We start from the raw sequence: 20,291 nt of genomic DNA on the forward strand, positions 1-20,291 counted from the left end.
AAATCACTCCTCTGAATTAAGGCTAGTGTGGATCTATCCCTTGTGAGTGAATCCCAGCTCTGCTTCCAACCTACTCAAAGTGCTGAAAGAGGTTTCTAATAGCATCAGCTGAACCTGTTGTCATCTTTCCCTGAAGGGAGACCAATCCGAATTCCAATGAGAAAAGGACGTGCATGAGAGTTACAAACCATGGCTGGGAAAGGAAGATTGCTTTTACACAAACGTGAGCTGTCTGAATCTTACGTTACCGTTAGCGTGTAGATCAGACTGTCATAGTCTGTGTTCTCATGCACTTTTTCCAGCCAAATTTGTTGGTAGGAGTTCAGGAAGTAATTGTTATTTTTGTGTCTGAAGAAAAGTATAATGTTGTCATTTAAGAAAGAACAAAAAAGAGACATGTCAAAAGTTATTACAGGAAATGATAATATCATTAAACACAATACTGCCCAGATGAAATGTCATTATAGTTTGAGGCTTATTGTCCACTCCAGACAGTGCAACACATAACCTCTGGAGTTAGACCAGTGGACAGCAACTCCTGCTCATTAACTAATTTTCACTCTAACTCATTTGGTAAAGACATCTCCATTTAGGATTGGGCATAATGTTAAATGAATAATTAACAATACTTGAAAATGTCCATTTATGTGCCATCTTATGAATAGTTGCAAGCTAAAAACAATACTGCATGAAAGTGTAATAGTTTCCTGATCTATGCCTCGTATTAATGGCTACCAAAAGAACTTAATATAAGTGAATTTTGTACATGAACAATGGGGTCATGAGCAGGGTAATTTTGTTTTACCCTATTATTTGTGTGGCTTTACCACACAATCTTCCTAAACTCAGAGCTGCAAAGATATTTATAACACATGGCAAAATGTTTTTTTAAAGTGTTCCGTCCTCAGCTGTTGTAATTTTTTTAAAAGGAAAGAATGTTTGCTCTCTGGTTTCTGAAAAAAAGCTAGGGGAGCAAAGTAATTATTTCAGTGTTTTCTGTCTCTGTACATTGTTAGTATCTAGAACAACACATATTATGAAACCACAAGAAAAAACAAAAATGTGAGCAATTATTCTTTACTTATAAATAAGTCTTTTTCAAGTATAAAAAAACTTGAAAAATAAACTGCACTTCAAATACTTCAAATCAAGCAGCAGGAATTTATGAACATTTACAATCCTGGGTTTAACTCTTATTAGTTTTCATTAACTCATAGCTTTTATTAACATGGTTTTCATTATTTCATTTTTGTCCAAATGGATGTTAAAATTGATAACATAAATACAAAAGTGCGTAGTGAAGTTTTAAAAATGTGGTAAAATTCATAGATCTCAAAAAGCACAGGTTTGTGGACAGCATCCAGGACTGTTTAATTTTGATACAGCAAGGTTAGTATCTTGTCATTGACATACCTTGGTAGATTGTACAGAGGAGCCATTCGGAAGCAGGCTACCACAGCACGCTTTCGTTGTTTGGACAAAAGTTTGTGCCACACAGCTTTCTTGGACCTTAGAGGCTGCTCAACCTTATTTTAGAAAAAGGAAGGATAGAATGGAAGATTTCAGCAAAAGAATAATGTAAAAACACATAATGCATATGAATGGATCTTTGTCAAAGCAGTAAAACTGTGATAATACTCTATAACACCTTTGGAATTGAACAAACACAGTGTTCACTTACTGTATTATTAGCCAATCTGTACTCCATTATGTTTATAGAATGCTACGTTTAGCCATATTATCTTAAAATTACATAAGAAAACCACAAAAGAAGGGGAACTGCTCTGTGAAACCACTCTCTCTTCATTCAGCAGCTAGCTCTGACACCCTAATGTTTTGTCACAACACCTAAAGTCAAGATATTACAAGCCTTTACAAAGTCATCATATCTGCAGATTCCAAGACCTTCTATCATATAGGTTCAGATCAGTTTCAAGCCTCAAACCCTAGTTTTCATTTCTGTTAAAATGTGTCCCTGGTGCTTTAGATCTCCACACATTCTGGAACACAGGCTATGCAGCAGATGGCTTACCTGTTCCAGGTGGAAGACTGCAGCTGAGATTCTCTGAACCCTGCTGACAGTGCGCTCTGGATCCGGTGGTTCTTCACTCTTCACGACCACATCCTTGTACAGGTTCAACTGCCACCTCACTGCAGGGTCCTCTGACTTCAGAGGGAACAGCAATCATCACTCATGGTAAACCATACAATAGCAATAGCTTGAGACAGTCCTTTTAGAACACTTTCTGTTCTTTTCTCTATGAATTGTAATTATAGTACAGCTTAAACTGTTAACATTTATACTAGATTTATTCTAGTTTACACGAACCACTTGCTGTAACGTAAAGTTTCAATTAATTATTCTGAGATATTAAAGATACATTGAGATATTATTATATATTGGTTTCTAACAAAGTGAATTACCTTCTTTCCTACATAATTTTTATACAAATATTCTCTTTAAACTCTTTTTGTTTGCCAGAAAAGCTCAAAATGAACGAAAAAATGTCCTAAAGGATTACTGGTGTATGGTTATGAAAGTGAAAAACCACAACTGATATGATTCCAGCATGATCACAAAATGCAACATGATAATATTGGTAAAATACATCCAAGTTTTGGTTCCAAGTAATCTTCTTGAAGAAGTTAAAATTTTAATTATGTAATTAACCACCATAATTCAATACTGTAACAACATTATTTTTTGCGATGTTCTAAAATGGAGAATGCTAGATAATACATACTACCATTAAAATGGACGACACTCCAGGTATCTTCAGCTATTGCTTTAGCTTAGCTTTTAGAATGTAATTATAGTAATCATCCAAGAATACATTTTTTAACAGATGGGACTTGTTCTATGACAGTGTATTGTCTTCTGGAGTCTGATAATCTGGAGTCCTGTAAACTAAAAGATTTTGAGCAGAAGTTTCTTCAAGCAGATACTGTATAACGATTTAATGCAAAAGGTGAGGAAACAATGAATACTTCAACTAAAAAAGCCCACCTTTTCTTGCAAGTGCAAGTTTTGGCGCAAATGATCTATGACCTCTTCATCTGTATCTTTCTACAAAATAGAAAATGGTAAAGAATCAGAGGAATATGTTAATTTACATTTCTCGTTGTGTATTTCCTGCCCAAGTATCTCCCTTTAAAGCTGTAATTAAGCTGCCTTTTTTCATGTACTGTAAAACCAACTATTAACAGCATATATTAAGGTATTTTTGTAAGTTATTCAACAAGATGTTTAACTCTTTTTGTAGATTTTAAATCACTATGATGTAACAAATGAATACAATTTTATTAAAAAATCTGAGGTGCATTTACCCTTCATTGGGAGTGTAGAGTAATCCCTCATCTCAACTAGGTTACACCGAAACACACTCACTAGACACATGAGAAGTACCACTGTCTTAGATAGGCTTGAGATGGGCTAGACAATGTTAGCAATACTATAGTGTTTGCAGGTTATGTGAATAACATATTTGGTGATTAGGTGGATGTTGCCTAACCTTTATTAAACAAGTTCAACACTCTGAAATAGCAGCAGACAGATACTGTATGTCTTTTAGATAGATCTAAAACAAACTCTGCATTTATAAATTCTAAAGTATGTTGCACCTACAGTATCAATGAAACCTAAAAAAAACACACATTACTGAAACAACACTCACTATGCATTTGGTTAAAATTCATTAGCATCATACTCTTACCAAACTGTATCTGTATTTTGCCAAAGAAATTAGCTCTTGGTCACCCGGAGTGCACATGTTCAAGCCAATTGGCAGCATCTTTTTAAGGGCTGCTACAATCAGGGAGGTCTGGATGGAATAAAACTCCCCACGGCGCTTTGTCCTCTTTCTCTCCTGGTCCTGGCCTCCTGTCTGGTAGAAGAAAAATCAACACGTGTTTTCCTTTGAAAAATGTCCCTTTAGCATTGGCTGTGTTCAGTAGGACTGCTTGAGAAAAAGAAAGTTAAATTGTGACCTCCCCCCCTCCTACCTTATAGATAATTTTTCCAGTTCAGAGTAGATTCTGTTTTCAGATTATTCTAACAAAAAAGTTTGTGCTGTTATAGGTACTGCACCTGGTGATTATCGAAGAAACCAGAAAACTGTGGAACATGTTTTTTAATTTAAATATTAATTTTCCATTAAATTAAATATTGCAACTGGACTATCATCAAACAATGGAAGACTGACGTACTTTTTTTGGAAGGGAGATGAATCTGAGAACTAGCCACTTTGATTTATCAATGTAGCATGAATATCAGACACAGCAGAAATGTAGAGCAGAGAAGAAATTATTGTAGGCTTTCAAAGTTTTTATTTCTTTGGCTCTAGTAACATTTTCTGCTGTGAATGACAGCCGTTAAGCAAAGCCTGCATAACAGTCCATGTATGTCTGCAAGCTAAGCATTTATTCAAAAGCTTTGCTTGAAAAGATGCATTAGCAAAGACTAACAATATTCTGTAAAAGTCAAATAAAACCATATTCAAGGAGCTGGCATAAAAGTGATACATATTTTAATCTGCAGACATCTCAAGAACTCTGTAACAAATATTCAACTATTTCACAGACATCAATGGTCTGTTTAACAGCTGAATAAGACTTAATGGCAATTGTAGACATAATGTAATAAACAAACCAATAAGATTGGATTGCTTGTATGGTACTGGTTAGTTATGACTGCCAACATTTTTAAATATAACAATGTTAAAACACATTTAGCAGGTGGCTCATGTTGAAGGCAAACAGAGAAATTCCCTAGCATACAGTATATGACATACCTAACATTAGATTAAATGATACATTCTTCTGCTTGCTGCCAGGCAGATAAAAAAAGGCTTGCTACAAGTACAGTACACATGCATTCTGACCTGTACCTTTAAGTGCATGGACTGTATAAAAGAGAAAACAATGAAAATGTAATTATGCAATAAAAAACAACTACAAGACACAATCAACACAGCATTCAACTATCGTAGCGTTCCATGAATTACGGCAAATGTAATTCTGTAAAAGGACTAATAAACAGTTTTGTAAAGCATCCATAAGATTAATTTCGTAAGAGTAAAAGGATGCTATAACTGTAAATGTACTACATTTTTGTTTAGTAGAAATGTATTATTACAATTACTAGAGTACTTACTTCAGAAATGCCTCATTAGTATAACCAGAAAGAGATCACTAAGTACTATTGAAGACATTGCATTGAAATTACCATAGTATTTATAAAGCTACTGTACTCAATGCAATGAAGATCTCTCTGGTTCAGGTACAATTCCTGTGAATGAACAGGTATGTGTGATATAGATGGATCCCCACTTCAAAAAACAAGTATAACATTATCATGGCTCACCTTAGACATCTTGGTCTTGTTTTCTCCTGTTAGGAAGGACAGGTTGTTGATTTCATTTTGAACCACAAAATTTTGCTCTTCTCTCTTAAAGTTCTGTGAAAAGCAAAGAAACCCAATGTAAATCGACTTTCTGCCATCCACTACCTACTGTATACATGCTGCTTTTTGATATATAAAAGGAGCATTTGTTCTGTGCTGTACAATGTGACTTCGAAAACCGTTGCCTTACAAGTCAGTGTTTGAAGTGTTACCTCCTTGTCTCAGAGGTGAAGCGCACACAAGGAGCAATCTTATCAAAGTCCTTGCAGACAACTAGCTCTAACTCGATACTGGACCAAACCACATTTACGCAGTATCAAAACGTGTAGTGACCAAATCATGGCATATGAACAATAAATTATATGTATGTTACAATGAACTGGGCTTGAGACTGTAGCATCAAATTCATTTTTTGATTAATACGGTTTATGATACTATGTTAATTTAAGCAGGAAATATGAGCTGAAAGTTGATCAAGACAATTTATCATTTCAGTGGGACACAACTCCATTGCATTATGAGGGATGGACACAGTGTCTGAAAGTTCTCCTCTGCTCTTAATATGATATAATTATCATTAAGCATAATAAGCATAATGGGATCAGTTTAACATTTATCAAAGGTCTGCAGCTATTGATAATTTAAAGAGCCCTGAAAAACCTTCTGGATCCTCACCTTCAAGAAGTGGGATTTCCACCTCTGATACTCTTACATAATAAAATTGCAAATATTTGTATTGTATTATAACAGTTTACAGGCCTTAAAAACAACAATCACATACTTATGTGATCTGTGTGAGATATTCTAACATACAGTTAGCCTAAGCAATATTATCCAAAATTATAACTAGTAATTATACTAGAAGAGCAAATAAGATTATCAGGGTAATCTGACAGCCATTGACTACAGTGTCCACTGGTTAACTGATTTAGTAAAAGTGCATTATTTAAAACTGCATTGGAAAGAAAGCCATGGCCTTCTCTGACATTAAACCCCTGTTTTTAATTGAACCAGCCTTATATTCTAGTTGATTTCATCATCAACATTAACAAACCTCTTTTATTTCAATGAAAACACTCTTACATGTGATTTACACCAAAGGATGAATATTTCAGCGACCATCCTGAAGAGCTCATTAGAATCAGCATCAGGCTCTTTCAACCAGCGGGACCTTTTGGAATAAAACACAAAGTCAATGTTACCTGAAATTCAGTTAAGAAATAATACAGAATAACTCTAAGATGTAGCTGTTCAACATTTATTTGTATTTATGCATAACAGATGCAATAATAGCCACTTGACTGTCCAGACAAGAAATTATCTGTGCTTTTTGTGTTTAATTGTCAATCATTTCCCTCCCTATTCAGAGCTTCAATTCTTACTTGAAAAAAGCACTTTGATACCACTTTGCTCACCTGAAATTCTCCTGATAGTTTAAAACAGAGAATAGTAAACATCTAAATCCCAGACTGGAATCATCTTGTTGTACTTTTGTGGACAAGATCAGATGAGGATATATATTAAGCCAACATGGTGATTTGGGTTATGGCATTTTGGGAACAAAAGGTCTTGTAGTCAAGAATTTATGAAACAGAGCAGTGGTTGAGTACCTGTTGTTATCCACATAACGTATCAGCATGGGGTAAAAGCTATAGAGATCCCTGCAGAGTACGGCAAACTCATCCAGAATGAGCAGCTCAGCCTCCTGCGTGTCTCCTTTGCTGTCAGCCTTCAGCATCTCCTCCTCTGCCACCACTTTCACCGTCTTCTTCTTTAGTTTCTCCAGTGTGGGCAGGAAGTGCGTCTTTAGCAGGTCTGCTCTGGCCTTACTAATGATGGGCTGTGCATACACTGCAAAACAACACAGATGTTTTCATAAAGCTCATTAACATAAGTTTATCATATTTTACTTCAACAAATTGACATGCTAAAGCCGCTATGCGTCATAATCCATATTTTAGGTCCTGCACATTGGGTCTTAATCACAATTACACCAATTCCATAAACTTATAAAGACACTGAAATATCACTGCAGGCCACTGAGGTACAATGTTATAATGAAGCAATAACAATTATTGTAAATACTGTAGCATATAAAGCATAACTGTATAAAGGTCTTTGTAGCAAACTGTCCTGAAAATAAATCAACTAAGAACCAAGACATGCTCATTCACAACCCACCAGCGATCCTCTTCATCCAAGATGCCTCGTCAATTCCCAGGTTGTTATTTAAGATTTTCAGGATGTTTCCAAGGATGATGCTGAGGTGTTCTGAGGTGACCATGGTACAGCAGGGGCTGCTGCTCTCAGTATTCTCTGTGCCTCTCTCCCACCAGTATGACAGGTAGTTACACAGCATGGGCAGAATGACCTCGATGACATGGGGCATTTCAGTGTAGCGGGCACCGGACTCTGCCATATCGTTTATGTCCTTCATTAACCCATCCAAGCGTGGCATTTCAGGACACATTTCCTCAACGGTATCAGGCATCCCTAGAACTGTTTGCAAATCAGCATATTACATACAAAGGGCCACAACTCATCTGTTGAAAAGAAAGCTAATGTGTGTTTTTTTTCTATCATTTATTCTTTCATTCAATGCTTAAAGCAAACATTAGCTTAGATGATTTTCAGATTATGAAAAAAGAAGCTCAATGTAAATCTACTTAAGACAAACGATCTGATACAACATTCAGCAGCTAAACTATTTTAAGTATTAAATTTCTTATAAAACAAGGTATAAGAGCAAGACAGTGAAATGTGAGTTAGCACTGCTGCGCCTCAGCTCCATAGTGCTGGGCTTAATTCCAGCTTTGGACACCTGGGTGTCTAAGTGTCATGGTTCCTCTCATAGCTAAACACGCGTCCTCCCCGTTTTCCTATGGATTTTCTCCAATTTTCCTCACTTCTTCCAAAAACATGCAATATAGATCTAACTGTCTACTTTAAATGGTCCCTGGCTTATCCCTGATCTTCTTGTGAAAAGAAAATGGTCACTCTTGCCATGTCAGTTGCAGCTCCAGTGCTACCCTGTACTATGCTTGGAATCAGGTATGGAAAGTAAATATGTATCTACAAACAAGCCCTGTCTTCTTAATCGGATAAGGCTAGTTAACAGAATAATAGTACTGAGAAAATGTTTTTAAGTATGACTATAATGCTTTATACCGTATTTATATATTGTTTGTCTGTGGACTAAGTAACTCAGTATTGGAAAGTATGTTTTGGAGTAAACCAATTCCTGCCCCACATACTGGCTCTCTCCCGCGGAGACTTGGTGTTGAAGACGGAGTGAGGGTTGTGCATGTTGAGGTGAGGCTCCAGGAAAGCCACGGGCATGGCTCCTGCCAGGGTGGCCAAACACTCTCCCAGGGCTGGTCGCTGCCTGCAGGACCAGAACAACAGAATCAGGAAGAACCAGAAAACCCGCCTGATCCCAATCTCTTACCAAAACCTTTATTTCCCCTAAATGACTTTTCCTTGATACCAACAAACTGGTTTATAACTTACATGTCAGTAAGGGTTTTAGAAGTAAGGAACAAGCTGCCCAGCCATGCTGTTGAAGTCAATACCCTGGCTTCTTTCAAGAAATGGCTCAATGAGATCCTTGGATCACTTGGCTATTAAGTACCAAACAGGCTACATGGGCCAAACAGGCTCCTCTTGTTTGTAACCTTTCTTGAGTTTAGTATGCTAATGTAAAGAGATTTCTGTCCAAATACAGAGGATTCACAGTGCTGTACTGTATAAAAATTCACAACCCCAATCCAGAGGTCTTTTATATATTTTTGCTACAACAATCAAATACCTCTCAACATAGATGTTCTTTCCTGTCCCCAGGGAGTAAAGACTGCACAGGATACGGTAGCAGGAGACCTGAACATCATCCACTGAAAAGAATGTTAAATTAGGAAAAGCAAATGTAAGGCATCATTTTTATATTCTCTTTCTAGGGAGTTTCTCTTTCAGTGTAGTTCTGTACTTCACGTTATGTAAGAAGTGTATTCTAATTCTAAGTCATGTTGCCATTTTTTAAATAATTTACAGTACATTTAGGGTACCATTGAAACCTGCAGAACTGTGACATTTCAAGACAAGGAGTGACTATCACTGCTACACATAATAGATGTTATTTTAAATTTTGATATTAGTGAAAACGGTAGAACAGAAGTACTTACAAATGAGATCAATGCCAAAGTGGTGCTGTGTGATATGCTCAAAGAGTGATGTGAGGATGGGTAAGAGGGCTACAGTGGTGTAGTTGATGTTCTGAGAAACTCCTTTCATCTGGGTTCTGGAGTGGGTGAATTTCCCCAGTTTCAGATTCTCCAGGGTTTTCTCCAGATCTTCAGCTGCACTCTCAAAGAAGGTTCGAAGCCCAGCTTTCACAAGCTCTGACCCTGATTTCATCACAGTTCTGTCCAAATATTTAAAAAATAAATTGTACAATACAGGCAACCAACCAAGACTGATTTTACAATTTTATGACAAATTAATATTGTCTAAAGCATACTGGTGATGAAGTTCAGACCTGTTGATCCATTGTTCTGCATTCTTCTTCAAGTACTGTAGTATAGCCAGCTGATCAATGTATAGATTCAAATCATAAGAAATACTGTGTATGCCATATCATGTCAGCGTCATGATGCCTTGCATTACTAAAGCTCTATCGATACTTCACGGTTTTAGGTTCTTAAATCTCTATTGATTGAGCAGCAGTACTTAGTGAAGCAGAGCATGTAGGATATGTAGCCTCCGATAAAGAATTGTGTGGTAGAACACACTAATTTATGAGTAAACAGCCTGAGTCATAAAAAATAAAATACAACTCAAATTGGCAAAATCTCCCAAGAGGAAGTTAAGAAAAACGGCTATCAAAGGAAAGTAAAGCTGTTCATTTTTTCCAATTTTACTCGACTAGAAAGAAGGGTTTAGGTTCAGGAATAAATTAATTAAAATTGGATACATTTCCAGACTAAAATAAAGAGCTTTAAAGTTGTCTTGTTGAGGTAAGGATGAAGGAAATGCCACAGTATGTAATCAGCTGGTATCATTATTGTTGTTGTGTTCTTACAGCTACTTTAAGGCTAAGATGCTCACTGTATGTAAAAATTAATTATACCCAGAAACATACCTGGTATCAAGGGTTCGTGCCAGGATGTGCAGACAGCTCACCATTGTAGCAGAGTCACTTCCTTTAAAATGACAAAATGTTCCATTGTGTCTAAATTATGTCATCTTAACCATATTAAACAGGAGCCAAAAGTTGACACTGAACTGTTTTATAGTGAACCACACGACCCTTTCAAGATTTTCAGAAAAATTACACTAAGGTAAAAATTGTCACTTCCCCTTATAAGTTACAGTATCTATCATAACTGATATATTTTAGTGAAAATATTCAATACAGGCATTTAATACTTGGTCCTAGGGGATGACCTGTGCACACAATTACAGCTGAGTAATTCTAATACTTATATGGTCATGACTAAAAAATATTGACCAAAATTAACTACCAGCAAAGAAAAATGGGGAATAAACTGATGTCCCTTCAGTGGAACTCCACATATCAATAATTTTAGTTTTCATTTACAGTATATCGTATATCTCATATTTAAAGTTTTTCTTATCAATATGTCATTTGCATTTTTAACAATATACAAAATATTTAAACAACGTAATAGTGATGATACTCTAGGTGTCAGTTGATATATGCTGCCATCTTCTTACCAAAGAGAGAAATCCTGTGCCTGACAAGAGCTGCCAGTTTACAGAACAGGCTGAAAAAATGTAGGAGAGAGGAGAAAGACAACAGTGAAAAGATAAGGTCAAAGAAGGGAAAAGGCAAAAGAAAAAGATAAAGTTTAGCTTGGCAAGTCCCAGGAAAGGTTACACCCTAACACACATCTGTAAACTAAACTGTAATGAAAGTACTGTAGCTCTAATCATGGTCTGCAAAACCACAAAAATAGTTTTTGGTGGATATGGTTACTTTTTATTTGAACAAGCCTAAGACTAAGTGTTAAATGAAAAGTGTAAAATGCAGTAAGACTAATTGAATATTATAATATGTGGATTTATCATAGCTGAAACTTAAGGAAAGTGCAAATCCTTATGACTCTGAGTCTTCTGCTGCCTTTTTTCATATGTATTTTTTTCACACATCTCTATACACAACAATGTATTTGTCCAGATGGTTCCTTAATTGAGAAGGATAATGCTGCTTCACAGCCCCATGATGAGAGTGGATAGCAGGAAACTGTGCTAACTTGCTAAAGGGAGTAGTACCTGGTCACCATTTCCTTTTCCTTGTTGGAAGCATAGCCACTGCTGCTCAGGGTCTTAATGGGAGATGACAGGAAGTACAGAGAATGATTCTTGAAGTATTGGTCTATCAGCGGAAGAAGAACCTAAGGATGTTAAAAGGGAAAAATAAAGGTGGGTACAGAATGAATTTCTGAAGGTTTAATGAAATAAATAATGTCTGACATCACGAGTGCAAAAACAGCAGGGTTAGTATATTATGTTTTGACAAAAGTGAAGACGGCTAAAGAGAAACATTATTAAGTTATGCATTAATTGAAAATACAATTTAATTTGATACCCTTAAATTAATTCCAAAATATCAAGAGTAAAATTAAAACATTTCTGTTGTTTTAAACATTTTAAACATTTTTTTAATTTTGTCAAAGCCCTACAACATTAATGCTAGAATTAATTATAAAGTCAAATACCGTATAAAAAGGAATAATATTATTGTTACGAGATATAATATTATTGCTGAACTGATACCTAGCAGTATCTATCGTGCAAAAAAGGAACAAAGAAGAAACAAATCTTAGTTAAACAAGGGCAACATGACACAGTAAAACAAAAGAAAGAATGAATAATTTTCAATTTGGAGGAACTAATTCCATTTGATGAAGACAACTGCTTTCTAAAATGCATAACAGGAATAATATAGAGTCTCTTTTTGAAAGCATGCCTTTGACATGAGTCAGCAACTAACTTTAAATTTAGAACAAACTAACAAAGTTTCAGGTTTCAAGATCACAAAAAAGCAAAGCTAGAATAAGTGCAAAATCCTGGACAAAAGAAAATCAAGAGGGGAGATCATCTTAAAACGAATACTTCAGAGACCTGGATGAAGTTGAATACATTCCAGCAAATATGGTATGAACTGAGATTACACAAAATGTGAAGGCTTGCCAAGTACAGCACAGTGCTAAACAAAGACTTGGCAAAACAGCAACATACCATACATCTATAAAACATTAATAATCAAACATGAATCAAACACATTTTTCTTCCAAAAGAAGTCTATGGTGCATAGACTGAAATTGCTCGCAAGATTAAATTGTTCAATGCTAGAGAGAAAAAATCATACCTTGGCAAAAAACTTGATTTCTTGCTCGTGTGGTGATTTGTCAGCTTTACCACTGCTAACCATAGCCTCTGTAAAAGACGCATTCAAGTAAGTGATGCACTGCACCACACCACAATGATCACCCAAGCCAAATAATTCATCAGACCAGCAGGTAAAATGAACTGACAAAAACCATTCGCAAGAAAAAAAACAGGATTTGTGACCAATAATCATTCACAATGTACGTCCACACTACTTGACTAATCCTTCAATCATTACATCTGATATTCTTATAAGGAAAGAAAATAGGGTTAGTTGAGCAGAGAATTCCTAGAAGCAAAAGGAGATAAAATGAAGACAAAGCACTTGGAGGCACTCTGCACATTTATTAAGTCAGATACATCTTTCTGCCACTGTAATATATTTTTGCTATCACTTATAAGAGACTTGGAAAAGGGGCTCATAAGAAAATCTATGAAATATTTTTGAGTGAAATGTAGCTATTTTACTTTTATAATACCATGAATAATTTTTCAGTTCTTCAGCAGGGAATATGTGGTCATTTTTTCCATGTTGAAAGCCTTATCTATCGGTGGGAAAAGCCTACAACAAGGGAAGGTAATACATCTATGGTAAGCAGTAACCCTGGCACTTACCCAAGTGAGCTATAAATTCCTGAGCCGAATCGACGTATTTCAGTAGCTTCTTCAAGAATTTATATGCAAATCTTTTTTCCATTGAAGAGGCATCCTGCTCCATATCCTTTAAACCTCTTCATGTGAAACAAGATGAAAAAATAAAAAGTTATATTAATACCTACTCCATAAATGCCACATCAATAAAAAAAAATGTGGGCAGTGACATTATTATTTAATGCTCCTAGATTATTTATTTAGGCTGCTAGATTATTCTCGCATCACAATTGATCACATAAGGTAGACTAATTAATCTGTCATCATTTATCCATGAATATTTCAGACATTATTCTATAGCAATACAGACTATGGGTCTCTGTAAGTGAGGAAGAAATATGACCAAATGCTGTGACAAATCATCCTAAAGCACAACTCTTATTCTGGAATCTGAACAGGACAGGGATATTGAGCTCCATGAGGTGTGTAATATGGCTAAAACAAATCAATATTCCTTGGTGTGAAGTGTGATTCATGTCTCATGTTAACAGTTGGTAGTCCATGATGAAACTCTCCAAGAGGGCCTTCTGCATTTCTGTACTGCTGCTAGTTTTCACATTTACAGAGTCAATATCCAGACACAAATTCCAAAGACCCAGTGAGGGCTGTCCCTAAATGTTCCCTGTTAAACTATCCCACTAAACACCTAACACGTTCTGTCAAGAACACTCTACAGTCTACAGTCCCTTAGAGCCTGCAGGGTTTTTATCATCACTTTCCAAAAAAGTATCACAAAGTGTTAACCCCACTTATTTTGCCTTTGATGTACACAATACTGTTCTTCCAAACATAGGTATTAATGTCTTAATCCTAAATATGTGTACTGTATATAATAATTGTGTAAGAATAAAAATTCTAGTGCTATTTGTTTTTATAGCTGTTCATTTTTGCAACAAAAAGGATTTGTTTTAACTATTTAAAACTATAATGAAGTAAAACAATATACAGTAAATGATCCACACAGCTTTGTACTGTATGTACAAGTTTTTTGCACAGCACTGTTGTGTGAGGTAATCGGTGATGTGAAGGAAGTGTCACCTTGTAATGGCATAACCATTAATCTGGAGGAATCTGAACAGTTCCTGGGCCTTCTCTCTGTCCCTTGCCTTCTCCTTGGCAGTTAAGGTATCATAAGGTACCAGCAATGGATGACCCCCACCACCTGAGAGGGGAATCACAGGTTTTATAAGAGGGTAGTACTACAAAGACAGGTTACAGACCTTTTGTAAAAAAATATCTATCAGAAAAGCAAAGCCTATTGGTGTGATTTTAATTCTCCAAAGTACAGGATTTGTGTACTTCATATTTTCTGTGGTAAGTCAAGTACGCAGTGCGTCAGCTGAGTCTGCTCTGAAGAACAAAGGATTAAAACAGATTAAGATACTGACGGCCACCAGACTGCGCCTCTCATGTTTATTAGACAAACACCTTACCATAGGACTTCACACCGTTCATTCAAAACGTTTAGGCTTAATAACGCTTTTAAGAAATTATTTTTGCACTGGCAATAATTTGTTGTCAGATGGTTCGAATGGGCATGTTTCAGCTGTTTAGTTTGATTTAAAAAGCAGATGGGATAACAGAACAAATCTGTGCCAGATGATCAACTTCTTATATTTGAAGCTGTTCAACTAGTAAATTTAGGAAAATCATATTAGCCAGTAAATCCCTATTTTAATAGCCCTTGTGTTCTAAACAAAGTTGAAAAAAACAAAATTTTATGGCAAAGAAATTACACTACAGCAATACATAAAATATTCTTGTCAAACTTCTAATGGAATCACTTACCTCTGCTTCCCAATTCAATTTTCTTCTTTTTAGCCCATATATTATGGTAGTTTTCTGCCACAACCTCTACCATTGCCTAAATGAAAACAAAATTAAATAACCTCCAAATAAACAGAATCTACTACAGTGTGTAACATTAAGGGATATTACTTCCTACATAAATACAGAATAAAAGTTCCACCCATCCACTATTAGAGACACTGAACCTTGTGGGGATCGTGGACAGCAGAAGCCTATACTAGGAGCTGGGAGGTGGTACTGAGAGCACATGATTATCCTCTCCTTGTTGGGTTTCTAGTCCATCAAAGAACATAATGAAAAGTTTCAAAGCAAAACTAACTAAAACATCCCAACACAAACACCACACAAACCTGAGTTTATAAACACATCTCAATGAAAATTGCACAGATCTCCACTAGTTACAATAAAAACAACTGTTAGGAAGTTTGTTTCTACATTCGGTAACTTATAATAAAAGAAAAATATTGTCATTTTAAGAAGTCTAAACATTTTACTAACCTGAAGCTCTCTGGACAGAACAACATTGGTCATGTCAACTGGACATGGGCTGTAACCATTTCCCTGTTGAGAAGTAGCAAGTCATAAATTACAACCAATACAAGGCACCCTGGAGACATGTATTGTTGAACAGAATGAACTGCATCATACAATTTATGTGTTTGATTCAATCCGTTTTTGCTTTAAGAGTTTTTTAAAATAAAAACACTAAGATTATGATGCATCATTTCATTTTCCGGGGGCAAAGCCACAATACAATACACAGTACTTCACAGCTTTATGTAAAGATCAGTGTCGCCACTGTGTGGCCACATTGTAATGCTACAGACAATTTAAAGTGTGGATTTTAAATCACGACTTGAAAGCTCAAAACGTAAACTTTTAGGGGTAAAATACTGTACATTGAAAAGGAAAAAATAAAAATATTGTGATTGCATTCACTACTGATCACTTCATGAAAGCTCCTTTGGTATCAACTACTGTACATTTGCTTATCCAAAAGATGTATCTACCAAATTTGCAGTGGGCAGCCACCGTTTACTTGCGATAGAGTTGGATACCTGTGAAGACTGAGATATCTTTCGCAGTTTTTCACTTTCCCTTTGCTGAAACATGACTTCACCCTCTTTGGTTCTCTCGATATTCCAGCCCATGGCCAACATGCTTTTAATTGACTCCTTAACAGGCCAGCGATAAATCTCTCTCTCCTTGAGACAAAAGACACACAGATACAATATCTCTATTTGTGCATAGACTGATACAGTACACATTTAATTTGTAAATCTATTCTAAAAGCATATTCTGTGGTCAAAGTACAGAAGTCCAATACAGCCTCTGTCCAGTAGTTTCTTCAGGTCACCTACAGTATAAATAATAAAATTCTAAAAATTTAGAACAATTGAGTTTTAATCAATTCATTAAGTTTGTTCTTAAAATTCTGGAACTGTCAGCTGTCATTCTTAAGAATTATAGAACAATAGGAATTCTCTCAACAGTTTAAATGAATAATTCATTTTACGCTTCTGAAACTTTTTTCCAAGTGTTTAGAAATTGATTTATGGAAGATTTATTAAGTGCTAGATTGTGGTTCTCTAGAATCATAGTTATTCTCCCTGAGCATAGAATGTTTTCTTTCTTAAAAAGTATACAATGCTATAAGCTCACAACACAAACTTTATTTACACGTTTCAAATCAGGCATTTTGTTTGTTATATAACGAAAAGCAGATTTATTGTTTTTTCAATAGTGTGTAGTTATCTTCTTGACTGATGCTCCTGTTACAGTACCTTCTCCGTTAATGACTTGTAAGGCCTCAGCAAAGGATGAGTCTTCAGTTTCTCATCTAAGGTCTCCCCATATTTCCAACCACTTGGCAACTGATGAGAGAAAAAAAACACAGCAAGAAAGTTAAAGCATATTTTCTGCCTGAGAAAAACAGCATCATATAAATTATTTGTTCTAGATAACCAAAAGACAGAAATTTTCAGTTCAGGACAAGTGTTGTGACAGATGTTTGGATAGTGCGTAAATGTCAGTTGCACTACAAACATACCGAAGAATAATAAACAGCTAATTTGGTGAATAAAATAATAGTTTTATACTGAAGATTCTTAAAACAGTATGATGTGTGAAACAAAATCACACATTTTAGGAACATTCATATCTTAACACAAATGACTTAGAAGATGAAAAAGACATTAAAGTTCAGTATGATCTCTTACCTTTTCTGAAGCCCATTTATCATGGGAATGCTCAGCATATTTGTTGGCAATATACTCTAATTTTTCTGGAAGGGAAATACTGAAAAAAAGTTCAGAATTATTGCTTCCAGATTCATTATGATACATAAGGTTAACTGCCTAAATTCATAGTACTGAACAGAAAACATAACTTGTAAAAGACAATTTACTTTGGCCTGGTGATTTGTAAAATATTAACTGCAAGATGTAAAGTCTTATTAAACCTACCCTCTACAAATTGCATGGCAAATTATCACTTATACTGGGAAATTTGAAATACATCACTTTCAGAACATAAACTACATAACTTCATAAATACAGAAGTGGAATTGTAGTCTTGCTCATAATATTGTACTACAATGTATCCTGAAATGCAGATGTTAGATTTCAATTTTATAATGAAAAAAACAGAAATACATGCTAATTCTACAGCACACCACAATATTTCTCGGTTCAATTTTTTTTGTGTTACACGTGAGGTCTTTTGTTATTGAGCACAAGCCCTTAGCAAATTACAGTGGGGTGTGATACATATATTTAATGTATGGTATGGCCAGTGCTGCTTGTAGTTCCTCTCCTGCTTCTCTGTGTGTGCTATGCTCTACTATGATCTACAGTAGTTCATTTTCCTTATACTCTGTGGGACAAAGCCTGGTCCATCTAGGTATCACAAGGCCTGGCAGATCATAGTCCCATCAGTGTACCACTGCTGCCAATTTGAAGAATTTAAGACAGTCAACAGTCAACCTATGAAAGCTACAATCAGTTGAAGTAAGGCAGGGGCAAATTCTTTCTGTGCCTATACAGTTATTTCAAAATAAAACTCCTTTATATATTACATAGATTTTAGTTATGTTCTGTGGCAAAAATGAACTACAGAAAATCCACCCATTTATATTCTAAGCTTCTTTACCAGTACAGGGTTGCAGGGGAAGCTGGAGCCTAACACAGATAGCAATGGGTGCAAGGAGGATACACCTAGTCCACTGCAGCACACATACTGTACACCAGGGCCAGTTTTACAGAAGCCAATTGATCTACTGTAACAGTATGTCTTTGGACTGTGGGAGGAAACCCACACAAACTTGGGGAGAACATGCAAACTCCACACAGATATCACCCAGGGAACTGAACCCAGGGCCCCAGTGCTGCAATGCAGCCATGTTACCACTGTGCCTCCCAACACAGAATATAACTAAAGCAAAATGTAGCCCTCATACAGGTATGTCACTTACACTATATGTAAGAAATAATGCTCCTCAAAAGACATTTCCTTGAACTCAGGATAGAACTGTCTCTACTAGCGCTGATTCCCACTGCCCTCCTTTTTAAAACACATCTAAGTGAGGTATTGCAGTACTGTCCTACTGGCTTCACATGATAAAATGTAACACCTGCACCACTGTATACATTAGCTGCTTTAGAAATCCATAGGGTTTCACTGATGCTGTCAGAAGAAGCTGTGTGCATACAGTTATCACAAGCCCTTGTAAATGTTCCATATTAATAATGCAAGATCAAACGCACTTTGGATCCTCTACCTAATACAACAGAGGTAAATATTTTCAATGTGTAGCATCAAAGTAAAAAAGCTGAAGAAAACTCCGCCCATTTGAAAGGTGAAGAAGAAAGAAAACAATATGAGATGATGAACCCTTAGATTTTAACAATTAAAAACAACTTACATAAAAAATCACATTTAACACTTGCATTATTTAAATACAATATTATGAGCACAAACATTAATTAGCTATTCCAAACACAACATGATTTCTACCTATTATTCATTGCAACCACTGCACACATCTGCACGTATAAGAAAGGTATTCCTTCTTATGTGATACGAATAAACCTTACAGTATAAGCCATAATAAAGGCAAAACAGTTGTCCATGGCTGCAAACTTTAACTTTGCACAAAAAGGCAGACTGGAAAGTATGAAGACAGCTCCAGTTCCTGAACCCATAATATTTTACAACCGCTGCTATCTACAATAACTCCCACCTTAACCTTAACCTGCACATACCACTGTATACAATATATTACTTGAGTTGCTAGAATGAATTTGTCATACATTGAACCCTGCAACTTACTTGGCAGTACTGATAGGTTTGGGGTCAAAGTTGCCCTGGGCATCCACTGACGCCTGTTTTTCCAATGTGGTGGTTATACTGGAATCCACATAATCAGGTGGCAGGGCACCAGAAATAGCACTGAGGCAAGGCATGGCCATTTTAAAGAGTTCAGGATCGTACTTCTGCAGGAGAGACAGGGACTGATTGGAGTAGCCCAACAAAGAAACACACACACAGAGGGTTAGTAACAGGCAACAATTCAGCCACAAGGCTCAGATCTAGTTAATAGGACCATCATCATCAAGGTGCTGAATCTTAAATCATTGAAAAAGCAAGAAGCACAGCAGAAGATGCAGGACTATTTCCATAGGGATCATTAGTGGTGGTTAATGAAGATTGATCATCTTTAAATGGGCTTTCCATCAGTCTACTTTTTATTAATGTTCAAGTCATTTTCATAATTAGTTCTGCTTACCAAAGCTTTTTCTGCTAAACAGTATAATTTACATCAAAGAGGGGTCCAATATACTTGAGAAATCAACCAAGAACTAATATTTTCAGTCAGTAGTGTGAAACACTGCTGTAATTGGAATATGCTTTTACAACATATGAGTCCTAATGGAACTTCCTACTTTTAATACAGTATATTCCAGAAAATATATTATATATCATTTTCAAGGTATCATATAAAAAGGAATGAGTCACAAAATAT

General features: G+C 35.9%; 1 protein-coding gene across 7 annotated transcripts in view; it reads right to left on the reverse strand.

Moving 5' to 3' along the window:
* Window positions 1-20,291, reverse strand: part of ryr3 (ryanodine receptor 3) — a 169,263-nt gene that overhangs the window by 25,786 nt on the left and 123,186 nt on the right. For 2 of the 7 annotated variants that reach the window (XM_069193302.1, XM_069193297.1), the window contains 24 exons: window positions 19,598-19,761; window positions 17,488-17,566; window positions 17,053-17,142; window positions 16,327-16,473; window positions 15,767-15,829; window positions 15,248-15,323; window positions 14,498-14,621; window positions 13,424-13,539; window positions 12,789-12,856; window positions 11,690-11,811; window positions 11,132-11,181; window positions 10,536-10,596; window positions 9,580-9,818; window positions 9,210-9,291; window positions 8,656-8,786; window positions 7,583-7,900; window positions 7,012-7,252; window positions 6,485-6,572; window positions 5,363-5,455; window positions 3,714-3,884; window positions 3,008-3,067; window positions 2,033-2,167; window positions 1,414-1,526; window positions 249-348 (listed from right to left, as the gene is read on the reverse strand). In XM_069193302.1, the coding sequence (XP_069049403.1) occupies window positions 249-348; window positions 1,414-1,526; window positions 2,033-2,167; window positions 3,008-3,067; window positions 3,714-3,884; window positions 5,363-5,455; window positions 6,485-6,572; window positions 7,012-7,252; window positions 7,583-7,900; window positions 8,656-8,786; window positions 9,210-9,291; window positions 9,580-9,818; window positions 10,536-10,596; window positions 11,132-11,181; window positions 11,690-11,811; window positions 12,789-12,856; window positions 13,424-13,539; window positions 14,498-14,621; window positions 15,248-15,323; window positions 15,767-15,829; window positions 16,327-16,473; window positions 17,053-17,142; window positions 17,488-17,566; window positions 19,598-19,761 (2,931 nt within the window). Of the gene's footprint in view, window positions 1-248; window positions 349-1,413; window positions 1,527-2,032; window positions 2,168-3,007; window positions 3,068-3,713; window positions 3,885-4,886; window positions 4,902-5,362; window positions 5,456-6,484; window positions 6,573-7,011; window positions 7,253-7,582; window positions 7,901-8,655; window positions 8,787-9,209; window positions 9,292-9,579; window positions 9,819-10,535; window positions 10,597-11,131; window positions 11,182-11,689; window positions 11,812-12,788; window positions 12,857-13,423; window positions 13,540-14,497; window positions 14,622-15,247; window positions 15,324-15,766; window positions 15,830-16,326; window positions 16,474-17,052; window positions 17,143-17,487; window positions 17,567-19,597; window positions 19,762-20,291 lie in introns of all 7 variants that reach the window. The other 5 variants (XM_069193300.1, XM_069193296.1, XM_069193301.1 and 2 more) reach the window with 3 other exon arrangements.

This window comes from Lepisosteus oculatus, chromosome 8 (genome assembly GCF_040954835.1).
Source record: "Lepisosteus oculatus isolate fLepOcu1 chromosome 8, fLepOcu1.hap2, whole genome shotgun sequence".
Lineage (NCBI taxonomy): Eukaryota > Metazoa > Chordata > Actinopteri > Semionotiformes > Lepisosteidae > Lepisosteus > Lepisosteus oculatus.